General features: G+C 36.1%; 1 protein-coding gene across 1 annotated transcript in view; it reads right to left on the bottom strand.

Moving 5' to 3' along the window:
• Nucleotides 1–22071, bottom strand: part of ITGA10 (integrin subunit alpha 10) — a 203538-nt gene that overhangs the window by 86789 nt on the left and 94678 nt on the right. Inside the window, 6 exon segments of the mRNA XM_053704493.1 lie at nt 1711–1855; nt 1962–2035; nt 11492–11657; nt 11748–11898; nt 12464–12612; nt 16159–16286. Coding sequence (XP_053560468.1) covers nt 1711–1855; nt 1962–2035; nt 11492–11657; nt 11748–11898; nt 12464–12612; nt 16159–16286 — 813 coding nt within the window.

Here is a 22071-nt window from a genome sequence, read left to right as displayed (position 1 = left end):
GTCGCAGCTCGGCGTCTGTTCACTGCACAGGGGTCTTAAGGCACAGTGGTGGGTGAGTACATGTTTGTTGTTCCTTTTGAGGTCTCTGATGAAGGGGGTAAAACCCCCGAAACTTTATATTAAAAAAGTGACGATTATACAAAATCCTGGAGAGTGCATCTGTATTATCATTGAGTATATATTAGGCTTAGGCGTGGCGGAAAAATTTGTTTCGGTTCGTTTTGGATCGATTCGAATTCGGATACATTCAAATGCATTTGTTTCGGATTCATTCGAATAAATTCGGATGTATTCGGTTCGGATTCGATTCGTAAATTCGGAAGTTCGGTATGTGTTAGGTGGGATGTGCTGTGTATTGGACTAGTATTATGTACTGTAATATTAGATGTAACCCATAGCAGAGTGATATAACCTAATATACTACACAATACTAGTGTAATTGTGATTAGTCCATGGCCATCCGAATGTAACAAATAAATCCGAACTAATTTGGATTTATTCATTAGTTTCGATGTTACGGTAAAGCTTCGAATTTGACAAATTCATTTGAATTTCGATTCGGAATGAAACGAAATGCACATGTCTAGTGTGTGTATATATATATATATATATATATATATATATATATATATATATAATCCCATAGATGAGCACTCTCACTTCCAGGTCAGCCTGCCAGGGTGCTAGTGAATAATGCATAAAAGTAACAAGAACTTGCACTCACTGGTCTTTCCTTCAAAAACATTAATTTAATGTGACGTTTTGGAGACAGAGTATCCCCTTCCTCAGAAGATACTCTGTCTGAGGAAGGGGATAATCTGTCTCCGAAACGTAACATTAAATGAGTGTTTTTGAAGGAAAGACCAGTGAGTGCAAGTTCTTGTTACTTATATATATATATATATAAAGTCCAACTGGTTTAGCACTCTCGATGTTACCACTGCTGGCTGGGGTGCGAAGCAAAAGTTTTAATACAGTCCCAAAGAAAGCCAGCACTCTCCGGTGTTAAGATCATTCAAATCTCTTTAATGCAATTTGTGACGTTTCGGGGTTTCAAAAAAGGTTATTATAATGGTCTGAGGACGGGGGTGAAACCCGAAAACGTCACAAATTGAATTAAAGAGATTTGAATGATTTTAACACCGGAGAGTGCTGGCTTTCTTTGGGACTATATATATATATATATATATATATATATATATATATATATATATATATATAATATATATATATATATATATATATACTGTATATTTATGTATGTGTGCATATTCATTTAAACATACTGTAGATATATATTTTACAAAATATATTTATATGTATAAAATGTATATTTAAAAATAAAATGAACACTTTAGCACAGTTGATATAGTGCGGTGTCGGATTATGATGTGAGTGTTTTAAATAATAGGTTTTTTTAAGCGCTCCCCATAAAAGTCTATGGGGAAAAGAAATAAGCATGGCCGCGATATCCTAAATCCTGAAGTTAGATTCACACTTGTAATCTGGCCCTTATTGATATTGCAATTACTTAAATGTCCTATTAAGGTTATTAATTATTTAATAAAGCAAATCACAGATGATTACTGGATTTAGGTTTTTAACTTCAAATAGTCATGAACTTCTGAGTGTATAATAAGATTACATAACACTACAGAAGGGCTATCCAATAATTCCTGTAATTCCTCACTACATAAAGAGTTACATTACCCAAGTAAGCTGCATGGTTCTTCATCTTCACTGGGAACTCATTCTCAAAGGCGGCTCTTGAGGGCATGATCTGGCCATGGTTCGTCTCCTTCAGAACTGCCCCGTCCCAGTCATAGGCTCCCACAGTCCCAAACAGGAAGCCATCCTGGGTAGGAAGGAATACAAGAAGACACAACCTGTGTGATCAGATTCTAACCATTTCAGGTACATAAACAATATTCAAACACGTTTTACATTATCTCTTCTCATACCTCCAGCACATGGATGGAAAAGCCAATCTGTGACATTTCTAGTTCAAAAGAGCTCTCATTAAAGCCAAGAGTACCTGCAAGAAAAAAACACACAAGCTGCAGTAGGTAACAGGAATAGCTTCTGCCTCTAGATCAGCTTATCCCAGAGTTCCTTTATCATTAATATATGAAACAGAATGATAGATGTTAGAAGTATAGGATCTCCTGAATATTTTTCGTGAATTAAAGGGACATGAAACCAAACCTTTTTGCTTTGTGATTCAGATAGAGCATACAATTTTAGACAACTTTCCAATATACATTTATTATCTAATTTGTTTAGTTCTCTTAATATACTTTGTATGGCTCTTATCATTGGCTTACCAATGTGTTCAGCTAGCATTACTGCACCTTCAACAAAGAAAATTAAGCAAAATATATAACAAAAGTAAATTTAAATGTTGTTTAAAAATGATTTCTCTTTCTGAATCATGAAATAAAAACTTTGGGCTGTATATTTTTTTTTTGCATAAGCGAAAACCCTGCTAGGATTTAAATTTTTGCGCTTTTTGGGTTGCGTCTGTATTACAAGTTCCAATAAGCGTATTTTGCGCTAGCGTTAACCTGAATAGCGCGAAAACCCTAACTTAAGAATATTGTGCATATTTGTTTTATCATGGTTTTTATCTACTTAATGGCAAAGGGCTATAATGCACTTATATATACTGTATGTTTGTATATGTGTACATATATATTAATGTTTTTATATGTGTATATATGACTGTAAATACATATATACACATATAAATACATTAATATATGTACATATATACTGTATATACATTCAATATATCAAAAAGATAAACACAGCATTTACCGGATTTTGAAAAAGTTAAAACATAGCATACTGCTATTCACATTTTGATGTCCCATTGAGAAAGGTGTCAGTCCAGCACCGAAAAGTTTTGGGAATATGTCATTTTAGTGTGACCGAAATAAAAGTGATGTTTTAACTTTTTCAAAATCAGGTGAGTGCTGTGTTTATCTTTTAGATATATTGAATGTGTATACTATTACACATAGCACCCAGGTGGATGTTTGCTGACACAATTTTCTACACACACTCACACACACACACACATATATATACAGTGGATATAAAAAGTCTACACACCCCTGTTAAAATGTCATGATTCTGTGATGTAAAAAAATGAGACAAAGATAAATTATTTCAGAACTTTTTCCACCTTTAATGTGACCTATAAATTGTACAACTCAATTGAAAAACAAACTGAAATGTTTTAGGTAGAGGGAAAAAAATATAAAAATAAAATAATACGGTTGCATAAATATGCACACCCTTAAACTAATACTTCGTTGAAGCACCTTTTGATTTTATTACAGCACTCAGTCTTTTTGGGTATGAGGTATCAGCATGGCACATTTTGACTTGTCAGATTGCGAGGGCATCTCCTGTGCATAGCACTCTTCAGATCACCCCACAGATTTTCAATTGGATTCAGGTCTGGGCTCTGGCTGGGTCATTCCAAAACTTTAATCTTCTTCTGGTGAAGCCATTCCTTTGTTGATTTGGATGTATGCTTTGGGTCGTTGTCATGCTGAAAGATGAAGTTCCTCTTCATGTTCAGCTTTCTAGCAGAAGCCTGAAGGTTTTGTGCCAATATTGACTGGTATTTGGAACTGTCCATAATTCCCTCTAGCTTAACTAAGGCCCCAGTTCCAGCTGAAGATAAACAGCCCCAAAGCATGATGAGGCCACCACCATGCTTCACTGTGGGTATGGTGTTCTTTTGGTGATGTGCAGTGTTGTTTTTGCGCCAAACATATCTTTTGAAATTATGGCCAAAAAGTTCAACCTTGGTTTCATCAGACCATAACACCTTTTCCCACATGCTTTTGGGAGACTTCAGATGTGTTTTTGAAACATCTAGCCTGGCTTGGATGTTTTTCTTTGTAAGAAAAGGCTTTCGTCTCACCACTCTACCCCATAGCCCAGACATATGAAGAATACGTGAGATTGTTGTCACATGTACCACACAGCCAGTACTTGCCAGATATTCCTGCAGCTCCTTTAATGTTGCTGTAGGCCTCTTGGTAGCCTCCCAGACCATTTTTCTTCTCGTCTTTTCATCAATTTTGGAGGGACATCCAGTTCTTGGTAATTTCACTGTTGTGCCATATTTTCTCCACTTGATGATGACTGTCTTCACTGTGTTTCATGGTATATCTAATCAATGCCTTGGAAATTCTTTTGTACCCTTCTCCTGACTGATACCTTTTAACAATGAGATCCCTCTGATGCTTTGGAAGCTCTCTGTGGACCATGGCTTTTGCTGTGGGATGCGACTAAGAAAATTTCAAGAAAGACCAACTAGAGCAGCTGAACTTTATTTGGGGTTAATCAGAGGCACTTTAAATGATGGCAGGTGTATGCTGACTCCTATTTAACATGATTTTGAATGTGATTGCTTAATTCTGAACACAGCTACTATCCCAGTTATATATCACACTTATGCAACCACATTATTTTATTTTAGTTTGTTTTCTTCCCTCCACCTAAACGTTTTCAGTTTTTTTTTTCAATTGAGTTGTTCAGTTTATAGGTCACATTAAAGGTGGAAAAAGTTCTGAAATGATTTATCTTTGTCTAATTTTTTTACATCACAGAAACCTGACATTTTAACCGGGGTGTGAAGACTTTTTATATCCACTGTATATGTGTGTGTATATATATATATATATATATATATATATATATATATATATATATATATATATATATATATATACTGTACACACATACAAATACATATTTTGAGCACTTATAATTTTTTTTGCAAAATATTGTTTTAAAATAATTTTTATTAGACAGTGTTAATATGAGTGTAACTGTACTTTGTAATATATTTTGTGTGTTTTGTGCAACATTTTTGTTTTGGAAAACAGTTAACCACAGCTCTGAGATCGCTCCACTTGTAAAGTCAGCAAAATAAAAATGGCTCACAAAAACGCGATTGCGCTAGTGCAAAACAGTTTGCGCTTCATTTGTAATCTAGCCCTTTGGGTTTCATGTCCCTTTAAATCCAAGATAGAAACAAATGATAATTTAAGAAATTTGGCTATAAATATTATTTAAAGGACACTGAAAATGAGCATTTGTGAAAAAGGCTGCCAGATGTACGAAGGTGCACAGCATAAATGAGTATATAGATCATATGCATCCTTACCACAGCACAAATCCACATATATGGAACACCTTAACCATCAGTGTTAAGAGAATGTATTTAAAAGGACATTGTACTGTAAATCTTTCTCTCCTTTAATCTGGTCCCTGTGACCCATTTTACCCACTGGAGTGCATTAAATGGTTTACAAATAACTATTTTACCTTTATTTTGTCTTTTGAAATAGCTACTGTTGTCTGTTGAACAAAAAATACCACCTATCCAAAAAATATGAATATTGCTGTATGTGTGCAACCACCACTAGGGAGCGCAACTCTGCAGTTATACATAGTCTCATTGTTTTGTATGCAAATATTTACCACTGCAGTTCTTAGTTGTTGATATATAATATTCATATATAAAGAAAATACTTTACTGTCCTTATTTTGTGTCTTTAGTAAGGCATATAGTCCTAGATTTAATAAACTTGTTTGTATTGCTGATTTAGACCTCACAAAGAGCTAGATTCCCGCTTGAGCATCTGGATGGAGTCTTTTTGTGCGCTTTTAGTTGCGATCATATTACAAGTTGAAAGTAAAAAGTTTGCGCACGAGCAATAACCCGACGCACGTGGAACTTACAATATTGCAAATGCATTACTGTTCCTCGAAAGACTTCAATGGAGCATGAAAACTGAAAAATATCACCCATACTCGCTCGCTAACCCATCGTGTTTAGCCAAGTGCGCTCAACCTGACATGAAATTTGAATATTTCACATTCCAATGTTCTTTACATATAAGAATATGTTCTATTCATTCTTAAATAAATATTTCTATATGTATATGATTTTTTTTAGTAAAATATATATCTATACCAATATAAAGTAAAGTATAGATATACTGTATATTGTATTTACAGGAATATCTATTTAAAAATACTATGTGAAGAACATTGGAATGTGAAATATTTACACTACATACACAGTTAAACACATTATATATTGATATTGAATGAAAATGATTTTTCATATTCCAAGTATTTGACTGCAAAGGGCTCCAATGCACACACACACACACACACACACACACACACACACACACACACACACATATATATATATATATATATATATATATATATATATATATATATATACACACACACACACATACATATCTATGTATTTGTGTTTTACTGTATATTTACTGTACATTTTTCACATTCCACTGTTGTCCACTTACAGGATAATGTCCTTTTTATTGTAAATACATATTTCTATATATATATCAGTATATACCTATACCAGCATATCTATTCCTATAGTTGTATAGGTATAGATATGTATTTTACATGAACAGTATCAGATACATATAGAAATATATATTTAATAATAAAAAGTACATTATTTTCTATGTGAAGAACACAGGAATGTAAAATACGTACTTTGCGCATCAGGTTTTGTGATTTAGATTAAAACGCAGTCAGGTTAGCGCACATGAAAATTTAGTAATTTTAAATTGGGTTATTGAAATATTAGATATATTAAAAATTATTAAAAAATAGTAAAGGGACACCGAACCCAATTTTTTTCTTACATGTTTTAGATAAAGCATGCAATTTTAAGTAACTTTCTAATTTACTCCTATTATTAAATTTTCTTCATTCTCTTGGTATCTTTATTTGAAAAGCAAGAATGTAAGTTTAGATGCCGGGCCATTTTTGGTGAACAACCTGGGTTGTTCATGCTGATTGGTGGATAAATTCACCCACCAATAAACAAATCCTGTCCAGGGTTCTAAGCCAATTTTTAGCTTAGATGCCTTCTTTTTCAAATAAACGGCTAGATTACGAGTTTTGCAGTAAGAGGGGTGCGGTGCTAACTTGCACGTTATTGTGACTGCTCACTTACCTTACCTACAGCGCTGGTATTACAGGTTTTTATAAACCCGGCGTTAAAAGACAAGAAGTGAGCGTAGAGCAAAATTGTGCTCCATACCACACTCCAATACCAGCGCTGCTTAAGTGAGCAGTGAGCTGGTCGTACGTGCTCGTGCACGATTTCCCCATAGACATCAATGGGGAGAGCCGGCTGATAAAAAGTCTAACACCTGCAATAAAGCAGCGTAAAGCTCCGTAACGCAGCCCCATTGATTCCTATGGGGAAAGAAAATGCATGTTTACACCTAACACCCTAACATGAACCCTGAGTCTAAACACCCCTAATCTTACACTTATTAACCCCTAATCTGCTGCCCCCGACATAGCCGACACCTACATTATACTTATTAACCCCTAATCTGCCGCTCCGGACATCGCCGCCACTATAATAAACATATTAACCCCTAAATCGCTGCACTCCTGCATCTCAAACACTATTTAAATATTATTACCCCTAATCTGCCGCTCCTAACATCGCCACCACCTACCTACATTTATTAACCCCTAATCTGCCGCCCCCAACGTCGCTGCCACTATATTAAATGTATTAACCACTAAACCTAAGTCTAACCCTAACCCTAATACCCACTAACTTAAATATAATTAAAATAAATCTAAATAAAACATACTATTAATAAAAAAATAATTCCTATTTAAAACTAAATACTTACCTATAAAATAAACCCAAAGCTAGCTACAATATAACTAATAGTTACATTGTAGCTAGCTTAGGGTTTATTTTTATTTTATAGGCAAGTTAGTAAATAGTTAATAACTATTCTATTCTACCTAGTTAAAATAAATACAAAGTACCTAGCAAAAATAAATACAAATGTACCTGTAAAATAAAACCTAACCATAGTTACACTAACACCTAACCTTACAGTACAATTAAATAAATGAACAAAATGAAATACAATTACCTAAATTACAAAAAACAAACACTAAATTACACAAAATAAAAAAACAAATTACAAGATATTTAAACTAATTACACCTAATCTAATAGCCCTATCAAAATAAAAAAGCCCCCCCAAAATAAAAAAAACCCTAGCCTACAATAAACTACTTAAAAGGGCCTTTTGCGGGGCATTGCCCCAAATAAATCAGCTCTTTTACCTGTAAAAAAAACACAAAGAACCCCCCCAACAGTAAAACCCACCATCCACACAACCAACCACCCACACAACCAACCCCCCAAATAAAACCCTAACTAAAAAAAACCTAAGCTCCCCATTGCCCTGAAAAGGGCATTTGGATGGGCATTGCCCTTAAAAGGGCATTTAGCTCTATTGCTGCCCAAACCCTAATCTAAAACTAAAACCCACCCAATAAACCCTTAAAAAAACCCTAACATTAACCACCGAAGATCCACTTACAGTTTTGAAGAGCCGACATCCATCGTCAACGAAGCCGGGAGAAGTCCTCAATGAAGCCGAGAGAAGTGGTCCTCCAGACGGGCAGAAGTCTTCATCCAGACGGCATCTTCTATCTTCATCCATCTGGCTCAGAGCGGGTCCATCTTCAAGACATCCGGCGCGGAGCATCCTCTTCTTCCGACGATTCCCGACGAATGAAGGTTCCTTTAAGTGACATCATCCAAGATGGCGTCCCTTAGATTCCGATTGGCTGAACTATTAAGGGTAATTGGTAGTTTAGTTTAGGCTAGGTTTTTTTTTATTTTTTTTGCTGGGGGGGCTTTTTTATTTTGATAGGGCTATTAGATTAGGTGTAATTAGTTTAAATATCTTGTAATTTGTTTTTTATTTTGTGTATTTTGTGTAATTTAGTGTTTTTTTTTGTAATTTAGGTAATTGTATTTAATTTTGTTCATTTATTTAATTGTACTGTAAGGTTAGGTGTTAGTGTAACTAAGGTTAGGTTTTATTTTACAGGTAAATTTGTATTTAGTTTAGCTAGGTAGTTAGTAAATAGTTAATAACTATTTAGTAACTATTCTACCTAGTTAAAATAAATACAAACTTTCCTGTAAAATAAAAATAAACCCTAAGTTAGATACAATGTAACTATTAATTATATTGTAGCTAGCTTAGGGTTTATTTTATAGGTAAGTATTTAGTTTTAAATATGAATTATTTAGTTAATGATAGGAATTTTTAGTTAGATTTATTTTAATTATATTTAAGTTAGGGGGTGTTAGGGTTAGACTTAGGTTTAGGGGTTAATACATTTAATATAGTGGCAGCGACGTTGGAGATGACAGATTAGGGGTTAATAAATATAGGTAGGTTGCGGCGATGTTAGGGGTGGCAGATTAGGGGTTAATAATATTTAACTAGTGTTTGCGAGGCGGAAGTGTGGTGGATTAGGGGTTAATATGTTTATTATAGTGGCGGCGATGTCAGGAGCGGGAGATTAGGGGTTAATAATTTTCATTTAATGTTTGCGATGTGGGAGGGCCTCAGTTTAGGGGTTAATAGGTAGTTTATGGGTGTTAGTGTACTTTTTAGCACTTTAGTTATGAGTTTTATGCTACAGATTTGTAGTGTAAAACTCATAACTACTGACTTTAGAATGCGTTACGAATCTTGCGGGATAGGCTGTACCGCTCACTTTTTGGCCTAAAAAAAAAGCTTGTAATATCGACGCAATGGAAGCCCCATTGAAAAAAGACTTTTTTTTGCGTAAGTTAATTTGCGGTACGGCCAAAAAAGTGTGCGGGACAGCTGTACCTACAAGACTCGTAATAGCAGCGGTAGGGAAAAAGCAGCGCTGAGCCTTAACGCTGTTTTTTTGCTCATAACGCAAAACTCGTAATCTAACCGAAAGATAGCAAGAGAGAACAAAGAAAAATTGATAAAAGGAGTAAATTAGAAGTTGATTAAAATTGCATGCTCTTTCTGAATCACAAAAGAAAAAAAAGTGGGTTCAGTGTCCCTTTAAAGATACTGTATGTATATATATAATATATAATTTTATATATATAATATATTGATTGAACATTTAGAATATTTTACAGTATGTTTAATAAATGTAATATTTCAATAACGCACCTTAAGATTAAGATTACTACATTTTTATGTGTGCTATTTCTATTGCATTTAAATCTAAATCGTGAAACACGATGCGCAAAAAGCAAATATAGCAAATAATGTACTTTTTATTATTAAATATTAATATAATTATATATATATATATATATATAATACTGTTTATGTAAAATACATATTTATTACTAGATATCTATAGTAATAGATATATAGGTATATACAGATATTTATAGAAATATGTATTTAAAGGAACACTGAACCCAAATTTTTTCTATCGTAATTCAGATAAAGCATGCAATTTTAAGCAACTTTCTAATTTACTCCTATTATCAAATTCTTTTCATTCTCTTGGTATCTTTATTTGAAATGCAAGAATGTAAGTTTCGATGCTGGCCCATTTTTGGTGAACATACTGTGTTGTTCTTGCTGATTGGTGGTTAAATTCACCTACCAATAAACAAGTGCTTTCCATGGTCTGAACCAAAAAAATTGCTTAAATGCCGTCTTATTCAAATAAAGAAAGCAAGAGAACGAAGAAAAATTGATAATAGGAGTAAATTAAAAAGTTGTTTAAAATTGCATGCCCTATCTGAATCACAAAAGAAAAAAATTGGGTTCAGTGTCCCTTTAATAGTTACTTGTGGTGGGTATCGGGTGGTATAGGGGTTAATAGATAGATACTTCCGGTGGGTATCTGGCGGCATAGGGGTTCATAGATAAATACTTGCGGTAGGTATCTGGCAGGATAGGGGTTAATAGATAGATACTTTTGGTGGGTATCTGGCAGCATAGGGGATACTAGATAGATACTTGCAGTGGGTATGTGGTGGCATAGGGGTTAATAGATAAATACTTGTGGTGGGCTACTGGCTGTATAGGGGTTAATAGGATAGATACTTGCGGTGGGTATGTGGCGGCTTAGATCTTTATTAGCGTAGTGTTAGTTTGCAATTGTGGGGTACTTCGTGTAGGGGTATTAGCAGTTAGGCACAGCAGTTATATTTCCAGAGATCCTTTACTATACATCGCCAATAATGGTCCGTGATGCTGGGTGTTTTCTATAGCCAGCATCCCCGTCCAATGGCAATGCTGCTTTGTTGGGAGCTTGTAATATTTCAATAGGTCTGCTCAACATAGCAGCGGATCTCTTGGAATATTTTGCCACCTTGTAGCACTTTCGATCATTGCGGCCATAGTGTGAATCTTGAGTTCCTTGCAGTGAACAAGTTAAATCTTATAGAAGTTCATGGCCCTCTGACAAAAGCAGCTTTGCGCAGGGGACTGATTTATTGATTCAAGTTCTCCATCTGAAGCAATTATAAATCAAACGGCAATGTTGTAAGAATATATTAAATAAAATGTGAATCTTGCTTCATATATAATAATTTTTCTATTGTTTTATGATCGTGAGATACCTTCTAGACTGAAGATCCTGTCTCCCAGGGCATCTACAATGTCATTAAGAGCAGCCTCATCTGTAACATTGAAGAAATACTTTTCATCAGGATCACTGGCGATGTATTTGATCTCATTGATAAAAGCGTCTGGATCCTGTTGTCTTCGGGTGTAGTGACCCAGAACCTATAAAAAAAGACATTTTTCTTGAATTCCTCCAGCAAATGGGCAACAATATGGATAATGTCCATAAATAATAATGTCAAAAGCACATACAGCAATGGCGTATCGTGTAATGTTCAGTTTTTCACATTCTGTTAGCGCCATTGGCAACTCATCTCCATCATGAGATTCTCCATCTGTCACCACAATGAGGAGTCTGTTAGCCCCTTCTCGACCACCCCTTTCTGGACTGAATGCTTCAGAGCTAAAACAAAAAGCAACAATAAAAAATTGAAAATCTACATGTGGGGTTGAAATGGTCTATAATTATAGAGATTTTAGTTTAGCTCTTTACTTCTACATTTTTTTTAAGAAAGTAGAACTAATTCGGGTATTTTACCAAACATGTTAATAAGCAACATTTTAAAGAAATATGTGGCATTATTTTCAAGCAGGACCATCCAAATTACAGATCATAGGCCTCATCCAGCCCTCCAAGGATTTTTGTACCCCTGAGCACCACTGACAGAAAACAGACATCATCTGTTATCCTCACTTCTCATTAGGTAAATAATCCGATGTACCAAATGTTGTAGTTTGAGTCATTTTTACAGTAGCATTTGTTTATAGTAACTAACGTCATTTTAATAATCTGATTTTGTTATGAGGTTTTCTTTAGCACAAGTTTAATGTAATGTGGCTCTTCCATTATTGTCTGACCCTTCATGCAAAAACATTTAATCTCCCCTGGTGAAGAGATACCTAGCTAATTTTATTGCTTTCTTTGATAAATAAACCTAATTTATTATGATTAAAATATGTTAACCGACCAGGCTTTGTGAATAGCAAATGCAGTTCGGGTCTCTCGTCCCTCTTGACGGCTGATATTCTTTGCTGCTTCCACAACTTCATATGAGGTGCTGTAATCCTTCAGGGACCACTCATGGACCGCAGTCTCACCATATTGTAGGACCCCAACCTGAACAGCAGGATTAAGAAAACACACTTCACATTGTACAAACAATCTCTCGTTTTAAGGCTTTTTTGGGTGCCATTTTAATAATAATTAGAAACAAATAAAATGTATGTTCAGGTAGTCTAAATGGCTGTTTCTTTTTTATTGTGTGCATGATTCCAGCACAAATATATATCTAGGTACGTTTATTGCATGGAGAGTTCATAATTTGTTTTGTGATGTTATTATGTATATAGTGCATTTTACTTTTATGATGATGATCACAGGACGCCATACATTATTATTCTTTTTATTCCATAGTTATGTAATAGAGCGTATACTGAAATACTGTAAAGCTAAAGACGTTTGTATCTCATTTGTGTGTGTGGCTTAGAAAGAAAGTGTTCTTGGTTCAAATACCCTTAATTAAAGGGACATGAAACCCAAATTTTTCTTTCAGGATTTAGTTAGAACATGCAATTTTAAACAACATTCTAATTTACTTCAATTATCAAATATTCTTTGTTAAAATTGGTATCTTTTGTGGAAAAATGCTTATGCTGTCGGCATTTAACGTTGCACAAGCATTTCTTGTAAAATGCTTGTGCAATTCCGTCCCCTGCACATTCGCGGCCAATTGGCCACTAGCAGATTGTATCGGATCGGGATAATTGCAGTCCGCCACCTAAAAGGGGGTGGACAAGTTAAGGAGCAGCGGTCTTACGACCGATGCTTCTTAACTTCAGTTTCGGGTGGACCTGCAACTATCAGCATAGATTGCAGCATCCACTGCATAATAAATCTACCCCATTAATCAAAGAAGGAAGCTTTGTTATTAAGTATTTTATCATTTAATAAATATTGCAGCTATTTTTAATTTCCCATGCTGATTTTCACATTCTTATAACTTTTTATTGGACTAATAAAAATGCTCAATGACCATTGTCATCCAACTACCTAAAACTTTTTAAAGTAAACTGCTTGAGAATTCATACAGAGATTGTCTAGATCGCTTTGGAAAATATATCTGCTCATTACTGCCAGAAATATTAAGCTTTGAAGTTGTGTTATTTTGCAAGTGCAGAAAGAAAAAAACACATCAAAAACCACAATGCCCATAAGTACAGGTTGGTGTTTTCAAATCATAGTAAAAACTTTTATATCATAACTTGCAATATGATGATAGAAACTAGAGTCAGAATTAAACATTTGTGATTAAAATAGACCATGCAGTTTTAAAAACTTTCCAGTGTACTTCCATTGTAAAATTCTGATCAGTCTTTTATAAGAACACTTTCCGAAGCACCAGCTCCTAATGAGCGTGTGCTTGAGGTCACAGTATATCTAATTGGCTAATGGCTGTCACATGATACAATGGGCAGAGGAAGCAATCTTAAAATTTCTTTACATTTTTTTATCTACTGATAAGTGGAAATCTGAGTGCCATTGCTTTGTCTTTTTCTGTGGAGTATGCAATTCCAATGCAATTATTGGTTCTGATGGTTCAAATATGAAAGCACTGAAAGCAAGAATTTTATTTTGAATGGCCAGAAACCAACAGAAGGTGCCAGGTAAAGTTAACATTTTTAGGAAGTGGTCACATAAGTATGTTCTGCTGCACTCCTGTCAGTATTCCTTTAAAGAATGTTGTGCTGTATGCAGATTCTGGTGTGTCACTGTTCCTGATGACTTGCTTTTCCAGGATGTCTGTGGTTTATTTCTGTCTTATGTTTCTGATTATTCTGCTGGCTATAGACCACATGCACCCAAATTTCAGCTATTCATATTGTAATAGTACTATAACTGCTCTCTCTATTAAACATTTGCTGGGTTGTGGCAATTGTTAGACTTGTTTGTCTCCTCTAGACCAGGTGTTTCCAGATGTTACTTTCATTATACTAATATAAAACCCATATCAGACTTATTTCTCACCATAGATCAGTGCACTTATTCCCAAAGAGCTACATTTTCTTGTGTCCTTTAGATTGGTTCTGCATGTATCCCCTTAACAAAATGTTGTGCCAAAAAATTAGACAATTTTAAGAGTTGCATTGATCATGTTTGCCTAATACACTCATTAACGCCATTGCTTGTCAAATAAGACTTATCTTGTGCTGAACCCCATTGGCCATACTACTCTATCTTTGTGGAGAACAATCCTAGATTCTTTTTTTTTTTTTGGAGCAATTAAAAAATAGAATGAAGATGCACTTGTTCACACAATCTATGCAAAAAAATTTGAGATTAGCATGCCTACACAAATAAAACCTTACTGTGCCTCCACATAAGAATTTGGTCAGCAACTGTCCCTTTCTTCACTCAATCTAAAATATTATGATGATCAGCTTTCTCTATTATTCGTGATTTTGGGCTAGTTTAAATTAAAGTTATAAAGTTTGTGAACTGATAGTAACATTACATTTTTTATTACTATTCATGAAGTTTATAACTGGAACATAAACTAGCCCTTACTATTTTATCTGCTTGAATTCTATCTTATCCACTAATACACTGATCTAAGAAACAATAATTTTCAATATTGTTATCACCTGGTTCTATGAAAAACTAATCTGAATCTGGACCCAAAAATGTTGCACTTCATGCAATGGGTAGATACTTTTGGACCTATTCAGGAGGATCACAATGGGGCTGAAGTCCGACATGATACGCTGTAGCGTATCATGTCTGACAGACAACGTTGAATGCCGACAGCGTATTGCACAAGCAGTTCTCGTGAACTGCTTGTGCAATACTGCCCTCTGCAGATTGGCCGCTAGCAGGGGGTGCCATTCAACCCGATCGTATAGGATCGGGTTAATTGCTGTCCACCACTCAGAGCAGACGGACCAGTTAAGAAACAGCGGTCTTAAGACCGCTGCTTCATAACTGCTGTTTCCGGCGAGCCTTCAGGCATGCGTGGAAACAGGGGCATCAAAGGCCGTTCAGCCCTTGATAAATCTACCCCAATGTCTAAACATGTGAAGCATCTTAGAAGAAGAGAGATGTTCCCAAAGAATAGATCTTCTTGTATCCTTTAGATTCGCTCTGCATGTTTCCCCATATCAAAATCAGTTGTACCAGCAAATAAGACAATTTTTAGGAGTTTAATTGCTTATGTTTGCCTGATCCTCTCATTATCTATATTATATTTATATTATTATTGTTTTTCAGACTTATCAGACCGTACTAATTGCCCATGCTAATCCATTTCTTTGGAGATTTATCTTCTCTGCAACGTTTTAAAAATAGACAGAAGACCCCCTCCAAGTCTTTAAAAAGACCTCAATATAAAGTGTTGATATTCACATTTTTATACAAATCCGACCTTTCTCCCTCATGACTTAGTTTTTTTTTTAAATTACAGTTAAAAACATTGTTAACTTGTAGTAACTTTGAAAATACTATAGATATTATTGGAGAAATGTGATGTATAGTACTAGTTAAATAAAGTTTACAATTGGAATTTAAACTGAACCTTAGCATTTTATCTGCTTGAATTTTATCTCCTCCACTGAAACATTGATCTAAGAAACAGTCATCTTTCATGATGTCATCACTTAATAAACTAACCTGAATCTGATCTGGACCAATGAAGAACTTCCCAAGAATGTTGCTGAGAAAATTCTGTACTTCATACCAGGGGTAGATGCTGTTGGACCCATCTAGTAGGATCACAATGTCTAAATACGTGGAGCATCCTAGAGGAAGAGAGAAGGGAATGAAAGGCAGGTTGGAAAATAAATTGTGCCTCATCAGGACCAGTGCTAAGATTTTTAGCAACACAGGGGAATAAAAATTCTGCTGCCCCCCCCCAATAAATTATATACCCTACAACTACTGTTTCTTAACAAAATGATCTAGTGATGTGTTGAGCAGCTATAAATAACTATGTATAATGATAGAGAACTAGAGACTATTAATATGAATTATTATAACTATTATAGCTATAATGGTTCATTTCTGCATGACATAACCAAATCAGTGGTGGTTCTGCATAATGAATCAAACAGTGGTGAAAATATATAAAACACATGAACATGGAGGCAGGAGGATCTCTTTTCCTTTTCACCATTATACCTAGACTAATACTAGCATGCCTAATAGGAAAATGTACCAAGCTGTAGGCAGATATGTTCTCAAGCAGAGAACCTGACCACCTGCAATCACCAGTTGGCCAAGTTATATGGTTGCAGAAGTGTTCTTGTCAGGGAGGGTGCCAGGAATCAGACTGAGACGAGAAGTGCAAAAATAATCACACCTTTATTAATAGCAAAAAATAATAAAAAGTCCACAAGTCAAATAACAAGCCAGGAGTCAAAACCAGAGCTGGTAGTCAGAAAAGCCGAGTCAGGAGCCAAAGCGAATAGTCAGACGAGCCGGAATCAGGAACAAGGAAAACAGCAGAGTCAGGAACAAGCCAGGGATCAGGAACCAGGAAGGACATCAGGCAGCCAGGTAATACACATGAACTCTCACAAACAGGTCTGAGACAACGCAAAGGCAAAGCATACTGAACAGAGGCCCTTTAAATAATAAGTGATGACATCACAATTCTGAGACTGCATCCTGTTTCACACGGTTGATGCACACCAGTCTGGCCATAAAAGGAAGTGCAGGAAATGAGCAGCACCCCCCACAATGCACCATAGTCAGCAAGAGAGGTGAGTAAAATGGCTGCCAGCAGCACATGGCAAACAAAACAGGGAAAAAACCCTGACAGTTCTGTTGTTCAGTTTAGCTAGCTCCCTGCTCTTGGGCAACCAACTGCATGAGAGCAGGGCCTGTCAATCACTTTGAACAAGTGAGTTTGAGGTGATGCTTCTTAAATTTGTGGTTACAGACTTACTCTTGCAAGAAAGTATTGTAAGCTCTCAGATGCTGTTAATGCATATTGATACATTTTTCAAGCCCTGCAATACAATAGATTACTGGCAAGTTTTGTCTAGGGGACCAGTACAACACACATTTTGACAAGTGCCACTGTATAGTGATGACAATTAACATTTATACACTAATAAATGCAACAGTCTAAACTCTATAATAATTCAAGGCATCTATACACATGCTGCACTGTATAATTAATGCAGAATACCTATACACTGATAAAATATATGCTGTATATTGATGTTGAGGGTTTATATACTAAAAAACAGAAAAGCACCTATATATTGATGGTGAGCACGCTGTGCTGCATAATGATGCCAAACATTTATACACTGAAAATGAACACACTGCACTGCATGATTATTATACCAATTAAGATTATCTGTACACTGAGAAAGGACTTGTACTTGTCTTGCAGTAAATCAAACGGAGGATTGTCAGCACTCCTATAAGTGCCTATCATCCCCAGTAATATCCATTAGGTTGTGGGTGGAGGTGAGTTCCACTGCTGGCACCATCTTCACCAACTTTTATGAAGGCTGCTAAAGTTGTGCAGAGAGTGCAGGGGCTGTGCAGTGAGATATTTAGCTGCAGTATGAGAACATAGTCGCGCAACAAATTTAAATATATATGTATATGAATATATACATATACATTTAGGCGTTTATATGTGTATATACACATATTAACACATAAATACATATGTATATAAGCATATACATATATATTTACAGAGAACACACAGTCCTCATAAACGGCTATATAAAGGCACTTTCCAGTGCCATTTTTTTTCTAACACCCCACATCCACACAATTTAAAAACTAAAAATTGCTTTGTGCAGTTAATTAACCAGAGGTCTGACCACTGGTTAATTTTTTGTGCGCTAATTGCTACAGCGAGGTCACTGCAGCAATAACCAGCCACTTGTAATGGCTGGTTATTTATTGCATGCCTGTAAACTGGAGAATTTACCCATTTACGAGCACACCATAAATTAGCGCTCCACTTGTAATCTAGCCCTTTATGTACACATGACGGCTGCAGAACTTCCAGAATTTTTCAAAACAGTCTGAAGATATTTTTTATTTCAGGAGTAAAGTCTTGTTGAATTCCCCTTTAAGGAACAAACAAAAGAAGCAGAAATACTGATAGAAGCAACATTAGGTTTAAAAGTATTAACATATTTAAACATAGGTCACACAAATATGCTGGAGAAGATAACTTAACTTAAACACAATTAACATTCAGCTAGATTACAAGTTTTGCGTTGAGGCTTGTAACGCTGAAAATATGGCATTTTCAGCGTTAAAACAGCACCACAGCTATCACAAGTGTGTCGGTATAGGTGTATCGCACACGTTTTATCCTGTACCACAACGTCAGTCCCGCAGACGTAAAAATTACATATTTTCATGGGATTCCCATAGCGCTGGTATTACGAGTTTTGCGGTGAGGCTACAAAGTGAGCGTTACAGCCTAAAACGACAAGATCCGTACCGCCATCTAAAGTCAGTAGTTATGAGTTTTATGCTACAAAATTGTAACATAAAACTCATAACTAAAGTGTTACAAAGTACACTAACACCCATAAACTACCTGTTAACCCCTAAATTGAGGCCCTCCCGCATCGCAAACACTATAATAAATGTATTAACCCCGAATCTGCCGCTCCCGACATCACCACCATTAAAAAAATGTATTAACCCCCATTCCGCCGCTCCCTGACTTCGTCACCACTATACTAAAGTTATTAACCCCTAAACCGCCACCTTCCCGCATCAAAAATACTATTTAAATATTATTAACCCCATCAAACTCCAAATCAAAAAGCAACCTAGAGCGCAGAAGAGAAACACAATCTAAGTGCAGTATTTGTGTAAAAAAATGTATTCCTTTATTACAATACAAGATTGCACTCACAGACTCAAACATATGAGGTATGATAACAATGATATACTGGATTCCTCACAGCATAGAGTGTCTCTCCCTTCCGGTCTTTACAGCTGTTCAGCTGTTTCCACTGGCTCTTCCCAACAGGATACACAACTTGAGAAGGTGCCGATTACAGATACCAGTATTAGTAAATAAAAAGTCCCTTACTACCGCAGCTTGGCATGTATGCCAAAGGGCTGGCTCGCAGACACGCTAGTCTAACACGGTAGTTGTGGACACACAGCATCACAAACGTGGGTGTGGCCTGATGCGTTTCGCAGGGCTCCTCCCTGCTTCCTTAGAACCCCTAATCTGCCATCCGCCCACACCGCCGCTATAATAAACCTTTTAACCCCTAGACTGCAAGCCCCCACAACGAAATATACTAAAATAAACTATTAACTCCTAAACCGAAAGCCCCCACAATGAAATAAACTAATTTAAACTAGTAACCCCTAAACCTAACACCCCCCCAACTTTATATTAAAATTACAATTTCCCTAGCTTAAATTAAATTAAAACTTACCTGTCAAATTAAAAAAAATAATTTCTTTCATGTAATTAGCAAGAGTCCATGAGCTAGTGACGTATGGGATATACATTCCTACCAGGAGGGGCAAAGTTTCCCAAACCTCAAAATGCCTATAAATACACCCCTCACCACACCCACAAATCAGTTTTACAAACTTTGCCTCCTGTGGAGTTGGTGAAGTAAGTTTGTGCTCTGACAGATTAGAGTTTTGGGACAAAATCCCTAAGGTTGATGGGGCTATCTCTACTCTTGCTAAACGTACTACTATTCCTACGGCAGATAGTACTTCCTTTAAGGATCCTTTAGATAGGAAAATTGAATCCTTTCTAAGAAAAGCTTACTTATGTTCAGGTAATCTTCTTAGACCTGCTATATCTTTAGCGGATGTTGCTGCAGCTTCAACTTTTTGGTTGGAAGCTTTAGCGCAACAAGTATCAGATCATAATTCTCATAGCATTGTTAATCTTCTTCAACATGCTAATAATTGTATTTGTGATGCCATCTTTGATATCATTAGGGTTGATGTCAGGTATATGTCTCTAGCTATTTTAGCTAGAAGAGCTTTATGGCTTAAAACTTGGAATGCTGATATGTCTTCTAAGTCAACTTTGCTTTCCCTTTCTTTCCAGGGTAATAAATTATTTGGTTCACAGTTGGATTCTATTATTTCAACTGTTACTGGGGGGAAAGGAACTTTTTTACCACAGGATAAAAAATCTAAAGGTAAATTTAGGTCTACTAATCGTTTTCGTTCCTTTTGTCACAATAAGGAACAAAAGCCTGATCCTTCCCCTACAGGAGCAGTATCAGTTTGGAAACCATCTCCAGTCTGGAATAAATCCAAGCCTTTTAGAAAGCCAAAGCCAGCTCCCAAGTCAACATGAAGGTGCGGCCCTCATTCCAGCTCAGCTGGTAGGGGGCAGATTACGATTTTTCAAAGAAATTTGGATCAATTCGATTCACAATTTTTGGATTCAGAACATTGTTTCACAAGGGTACAGAATAGGCTTCAAAATAAGGCCTCCTGCAAGAAGATTTTTTCTTTCCCGTGTCCCAGTAAATCCAGTGAAGGCTCAAGCATTTCTGAAATGTGTTTCAGATCTAGAGTTGGCTGGAGTAATTATGCCAGTTCCAGTTCTGGAACAGGGGCTGGGGTTTTACTCAAATCTTTTCATTGTACCAAAGAAGGAGAATTCCTTCAGACCAGTTCTGGATTTAAAAATATTGAATCATTATGTAAGGATACCAACATTCAAGATGGTAACTATAAGGACTATTCTGCCTTTTGTTCAGCAAGGGCATTATATGTCCACAATAGATTTACAGGATGCATATCTGCATATTCCGATTCATCCAGATCACTATCAGTTTCTGAGATTCTCTTTCCTAGACAAGCATTACCAGTTTGTGGCTCTGCCGTTTGGCCTAGCAACAGCTCCAAGGATTTTTACAAAGGTTCTCGGTGCCCTTCTCTCTGTAATCAGAGAACAGGGTATTGTGGTATTTCCTTATTTGGACGATATCGTGGCACTTGCTCAGTCTTCACATTTAGCAGAATCTCATATGAATCGACTTGTATTGTTTCTTCGAGAACATGGTTGGAGGATCAATTTACCAAAAAGTTCATTGATTCCTCAGACAAGGGTAACCTTTTTAGGTTTCCAGATAGATTCAGTGTCCATGACTCTGTCTCTGACAGACAAGAGACGTCTAAAATTGGTTTCAGCTTGTCGAAACCTTCAGTCTCAATCATTCCCTTCGGTAGCCTTATGCATGGAAATTCTAGGTCTTATGACTGCTGCATCGGACGCGATCCCCTTTGCTCGTTTTCACATGCGACCTCTTCAGCTCTGTATGCTGAACCAGTGGTGCAGGGATTATACAAAGATATCTCAATTAATATCTTTAAAACCGATTGTACGACAATCTCTGACGTGGTGGACAGACCACCATCGTTTAGTTCAGGGGGCTTCTTTTGTTCTTCCAACCTGGACTGTGATTTCAACAGATGCAAGTCTGACAGGTTGGGGAGCCATTTGGGGGTCTCTGACAGCACAAGGGGTTTGGGAATCTCAGGAGGTGAGATTACCAATCAACATTTTGGAACTCTGTGCAATTTTCAGAGCTCTTCAGT

The sequence above is a fragment of the Bombina bombina genome, chromosome 1 (assembly GCF_027579735.1).
Source record: "Bombina bombina isolate aBomBom1 chromosome 1, aBomBom1.pri, whole genome shotgun sequence".
NCBI classification, from domain to species: Eukaryota; Metazoa; Chordata; class Amphibia; order Anura; family Bombinatoridae; genus Bombina; species Bombina bombina.
Note: the sequence above shows the minus strand (reverse complement) of the source record. Positions and strands in the feature narration are given on the sequence as shown.